At 35.0% G+C, this 5,875-nt stretch overlaps 2 protein-coding genes across 2 annotated transcripts; one reads left to right on the top strand and one right to left on the bottom strand.

Annotated features, from left to right (window-relative positions):
• Positions 1–288: 288 nt before the first annotated feature.
• Positions 289–2,389, top strand: LOC143599479 (LIM domain-containing protein WLIM2b-like). The gene is made up of 5 exons (XM_077077426.1): positions 289–687; positions 1,337–1,430; positions 1,536–1,555; positions 1,626–1,730; positions 2,117–2,389. The coding sequence occupies exons 1-5, from the start codon at positions 553–555 to the stop codon at positions 2,387–2,389; spliced, it is 627 nt and encodes a 208-aa protein (XP_076933541.1). The 5' UTR covers positions 289–552.
• A 246-nt stretch (positions 2,390–2,635) lies between these two features.
• LOC143599477 (RNA-binding NOB1-like protein) lies at positions 2,636–5,869 on the bottom strand. The gene is made up of 5 exons (XM_077077423.1): positions 5,712–5,869; positions 3,961–4,894; positions 3,158–3,326; positions 2,958–3,074; positions 2,636–2,879 (listed from the first exon to the last, which is right to left on the bottom strand). The coding sequence occupies exons 1-5, from the start codon at positions 5,761–5,763 to the stop codon at positions 2,733–2,735; spliced, it is 1,419 nt and encodes a 472-aa protein (XP_076933538.1). The 5' UTR covers positions 5,764–5,869; the 3' UTR covers positions 2,636–2,732.
• Positions 5,870–5,875: the final 6 nt, after the last annotated feature.

The following is a 5,875-nucleotide window of genomic DNA, read 5'->3' as shown; positions in this document are numbered from 1 at the left end:
ATCAAAATGAACTAGCTGAAACCTCTAAAATAAACATCGAACCTTTTTACTTTGCACAAATAAGCATAACACGTGAAAATCGGCACGTGAAATCTTTGACATCAAGTTCATCATACATTGGTCACAGTGTCACATAAATGAGTTAAAAGTCTGCATTGGTCACATGAATAAATTAAAAGTCTGTGTCACTTGTCATCTTTGACAAAATACGTAGGCCGGAAACATATTTCCGGAGAAATTTGAAAAAAATAATAATAATAAGGGTTATGTGAAGACAATATCTTATTATTTTGTAAGTTAATAGAACCTTAATTATATCCACTAATAACCTCAACCCATCATTGGCCTAAAATTTCTCTCTTCAAACATTTTAACAAGGAACAACTAGATTTAAAAGCTAAAATTAACCAAGTCCCTTAAAAGAATGGAAATTTCCCCACCTTACCTTGTTCCTTTTACATATTCGTTTTACAATTTGATATTATAATAAAATAATTTTTGATTCAGTTAAAAATAAAGAAAGAAAGAAGCAAAAGGTGGTAGAAGAAATTAATGGCGTTCACAGGAACTTTAGAAAAATGCAAGGTCTGCGAAAAGACGGTTTATTTTCTTGAAATGATAACTGCGGATGGTGTCACATATCATAAAACATGCTTCACATGCAGCCAATGCAACGGCAAGCTTACGGTATATATTATTGTTTGGTTTTCCTGATTCTTGGTTAATGGATTCACTCACAATTGGATTTGATCTCGTGTCGTGTTAATTTACATATGATATGGGATAGATCGATATCCCATTTTCTAGAATTTGTCATGAGATTCATCGTTGAATCTATAATCTAGATAACGGGTCCTATAATGCTCGCTATACATGACAAAGAAACGTGAGAAAACGATGATTTGCATGCATAGTTTAGAACAATACAGTTTCACATGTACCAAAAGGATCAATCGTTGAAATGATACAAACATGTACATGTGTACATAGAACATGTATTTCTATATTTTTTAAGTGTGACTTATCAAAAAGATGCATGTAAACTGATCATTACAATGGGTGTATCTATGTGTCAATATGATTGATTTTAAGGGGTTTTGTTAAGTGCCCTTCTATCATTACAAAGGTATGTCTAACCCACTAAATGTTACAACCAACTTATATTTATCGTAGAGAAAATTGTATCCACTTAGATGGACGAAAATACCTTTCCCCTAAAACTGAGGCATATACACATGTCGCGTTCAAAATCTTGTCTACACTTCTGTTTTGATATTAATCACCTATGTTTGTATACATATGCATGTAGTTAATAATGTCTTGCTATGTGTATTAGATTAGCACATACTCATCATTGGATGGAGTGCTATTTTGCAAGCCTCACTTTGAGCAAAAGTTTAAGGAGAGAGGTGGTCTCCCTAAAGTCACACGTACGTTTTATTTTAAGTTAATTAATTATTAACAGTAAATTGATTAGTATTTGAAGTTTATTACCATTTTTCTAATTCAAATTTTCAATGATGAATGATGCTCAGCTGCCAAACCACAAGAGCCGGTACGCGCTACTCTAGCTACTTTAATTTAATTATATAAATTGTATATAATAAAATACTGTAAACAGTTAGTTTAATTCATTACAGGGAAAAGCTCCTAGCAAATTAGCTGCTTTGTTTTCTGGGACCCAAGATAAATGTGCAGTTTGTAAGAAGACTGTGTATCCACTTGAAAAGGTTCGTTAAATTTGCAGCTTGGGTCATTCTAACCACATTTGAGTTGATCTCAGTTGAAATTGTGAGCATGTTTAGCTAATGGATTGGTCTCCAATCAATAACCTGGAGGCTTTACTTATTCATATACGCCTTTTGAAGATAACTCGTGTCAAAACTTAAATTGGTTAGATAAATAACGTCAAAACTTAAAAACCCAATTGGCTTACAGAGTACATACATTTGGTATATTTTCATGTAAATTTATAATTTTTATAGTTGTAATATACAAAAATAAGATTCTTGCTAAAGAGGTTGTGTGTGCCAACCAATAAACACAAACCGTGTTTGAGTTCATGCATCTAACATGGTTCATGTTTATGTTGTATTAATTGAATACCGTTGTTTAGGTAACTGTGGAAGGAGAGTTTTACCACAAAGCATGCTTTCGATGCACTCAAGGAGGTTGCTTTCTTACACCATCTAATTACGCAGCTTTAGATGGAAACTTGTTCTGCAAGCCACATTTCTCGCAACTTTTCAAAGAGAAGGGCAGTTATAATCACCTTAAACAAGCCGTTAACTCAAAGAAAGCTGCCGCTGCGGAAGAGTCATCAAGTGATCAAAAGCCGGCTGAAACAGAAGAAACAACTCAAGAAGAAGAAGAAAAGGCGGAAGACTGAACTCAAAAGGCTGCATCTTGTTAAAATGAAATGAATCTTATTATGAATAAATAAAAAATCCAAAAGCTTGAAATGTTGTACAGACTGAAACTTTCTTATATATTTTGTTGGTTTGATTGAATCTTATATTTTACCTACTTTGACTGACATGACCCGATCCGATATGTGTTTGTTTCATAGAATTTATTTCAAAAAGAAATTGCAAACATTTCACCAATCAAAACAACTTACACAAATAAAACCAAAACTGCATTCATTTGATCAAGTAAAGGAATAACACATAAAATCAGTAAAAAGTTGGAACAAAATTTGAAGTTAAACATCCATGAAGACAAAAAAGGCTCTAATGCTTCGCGCGAGAATAATGATTATCATTTGGGTTCCTCTTGCCACTGAAAACCGCCAAGGCTTTCCTTACCGGTGGTTGCAAAGGCGCCCGCTTGTCTGAATGGTGGGTAAACATTTCATTTGTAGCAAATATATCATCCACCTGCAACATCCAACAAAATAAACAACTTCATTTATAAACTCCTAACTGTTAAAAGACTTAAAACCTTAAAAACTTAACCTCTTTATTCTTCTTTTTGGTCCTGGGATGCAAAAACTTTTGTGGAAGTTGATCCTCGCGTAAAATCGGGTTCTTGGTTATAGCATCTCTTCCTCCTTGTGGAAGAGGCAATGAAAACTGCAGAAAGATCCACCAAGTGTCAAATGTAACATAAAACTATGAACATATTACTATGTGACATTTGATTTTAAAACAGTTACCTTTGTTCCACGCAAAGATACACGAGGCCTACGGGCTGCAATAATAGCTCCGTTTTCACCAACAGTAACTGCTACTTTCCTTAAAGTGCCTCCGTTCCCGCAACTTGGACAAAAAATCTTACCAATCTCCATTGTCACCTTAAAGCAGGCGTGACATTTCAGTATCCACCTGTAAATTCAAGTCAAACGGGTCAAAGGTCTACATGGTGTATTTTTCATGTGTACAGCTTCCAAACTGAGTTTATTAAAAAAAAGTAGACTGGTGTTGTAATCAAATGCTTTTTAGTAATCATGTTTTACCACAAAATTTATATATACAGAATTCATGAACAAACCCATAGAAATTACCCATTTTGGTTCGGGCATGTTTATTATCCAATCCAACCAATTTGCAAATTCATCTAAGGCCGCTTCACGGGTCGTGTTCACCATTTGACGAGTTAAACCCAACACGTCAAGAAATTTACACTATCATGTCACACATATGAATTCAAACATGAGACTTGTATTTGCGAGTTGACATGAGCACAACCCGTTTAACCCATAAAAAAATTATTTTATTCTTTTGCATAATCCCTTTAAATCTTTTCTTTTAAACAATTATGTTTAATCTATGCTGTTTTAAAAAATTTTGAGTTTTGACATAAACATACCCGAAATAGTTTGAGTATTTATACAAAAAAAGATTTACAAAACTAAAAAATAAATAAACAGGTTAAACAGTGAACCCGTCATGTTGACACGACCCGTTAGCTAAATGTGTAACATGTTTGTGAGTTCGACCCGAAACCATATAAACTAACCTGTGCAGCTCACGAATTTGCATTCCACCTGGCGCCAGTAGACGCATACCCATCTGCAGAATAACATTCTGCATTGCAAAATCACCAGTAACACACGCAACACTCGACTCAGAAAGCGATCTCAACATCCAACTTTGCTCACTACTATCATCATCCACATATGAAGACACATCAACACTTTCACTTGTCACGCTACTCATATCCAACCGTTCCACCTCATCATCCCCATTTTCAACCTCATTACCCTCACCATCTTCTTGAATCCTCATTTGATCCAAAGCTGTTGAAATATCTTCTCCATCGCCCGCATCAGCATTCTCATAAATCAAATCAGGCAATTTATCATCATCATTGGGTTCTCCATTTCCATTATTAGTAGCATCTTGTTCAGACGACTCATACCGTTCACGTCTCGCTTTCCTCCTCAAAAACCGCCTGTGAGTGCTTCGGCTCACAGCCGGTAGCCAATCGTCTGCATTATCATCATCATGTTGCCCTAGAGACGCATCAATTCCATCTGCCACATTCTTTTTCCCTTCAATCACAATTTCTTTCTTTTTAGGAAAATACTTCTTAGATACATTTGTCGATGTGGAATCAGTTCCATCCTCATTATCTTGAACGGTATTTTCAGGAACAATAACATTCATGTTCAGGTCTTTTAAAGGAAGGATTCTTGACTCGGGTTCTGAACCATTTCCAACTGCATGTTCTAATGCTTCCCATTGGGCTAAGTTGGGAACATTGGACCCCCATCCTGGTAAATCTTTCTCGGGTAAACGTTTCACGTTAACTGTGCGAATAGGTGGTGGGGTGTCTCGAAGATGGCTAGTTCCGTGAATTTGGGACTCTAATGTGTAAGTCAAAGCAATAAGTTTAAGATCAACGTCTGAGAGGGTTTGTAGATCTCCAGTTGCCTTTGCAAAGCTAATGACTGCAAAAACCAAAATCCTTTTATTCCATGTATTTGAAACCATATTAAGCGAAAGACAACTCTAAAAACAAAGTCATTAAAGTTCGTATTTAGGAGCTCCAAAACCATGCCGAACTATAAAACTAACGCACAAACTTGTTTGATTCTTTGTTATTGTATTATTGCCAAAATCATTATTTTGGGCTAAAAGTTTCATGCTCAAACTTATTAACCAAAGTTTTAGCCCCAAATTCATTATTTGGCCAATTTTTTAATCCAAAACATTTTAAGCTCAAATGTAAAAACAAAAATCATTATTTTAGTCAATATTTTCAGGCCCGTACATTTTAAGATCAAAAGTAAAACCAAAAACAGAACCAATACCATACAGAAAACAGAAAAAAAAATGAAACCTAACGGTTTTCTAAATCCAAAACCAACCCACTAACAGCTAGGGGTGTAAACGAGCCGAGCAGGCTGTGAGCTACTCGAAATTGGCTCGCTAATAATTTTAATCTAGTCAAGCTTAAATGAGCTCGAGCTTATATTTAGACTTATTTAATTATCGAGCTCGAGGCCAATCTTCACAACATGATGTTGATTTGAATTGAATACGTTTATATCAAACTCATATTATATTTACAAAAAGTATAATAAAAACAATGTACATGTATTATATTATGTATAAAAATTATAATTGTAAATAATTAGAAAATTGTAAAAAAAAAAATACAGAAATAATTAATAATAAGAATATAAACGATTAAAACTAAGCAATTCAGGGGACAGGATCAGACTAGCACAATTAACCTAATTCAATCAAATATAAAAAACCCACCTTTCTTAAGTGACTCAGGCGAAGGTTCCATGATATCAATAACAAACGGCATAAAGGTGAGGCGGTGTCGGGACGTGGGATCCCGTACTTCTTGAATAACATCGGCGACGGAAACAAACTTGTCGGCGGAGTTGTGAAGCTGGTCTCCGCCTTGGATGATTGCG

Source organism: Bidens hawaiensis, unplaced genomic scaffold, assembly GCF_021521415.1.
Source record: "Bidens hawaiensis isolate Kalapana, Puna unplaced genomic scaffold, B.hawaiensis_p1.1 tig00052229_1, whole genome shotgun sequence".
Lineage (NCBI taxonomy): Eukaryota > Viridiplantae > Streptophyta > Magnoliopsida > Asterales > Asteraceae > Bidens > Bidens hawaiensis.
This window is presented reverse-complemented; position numbering and strand designations above follow the sequence as displayed.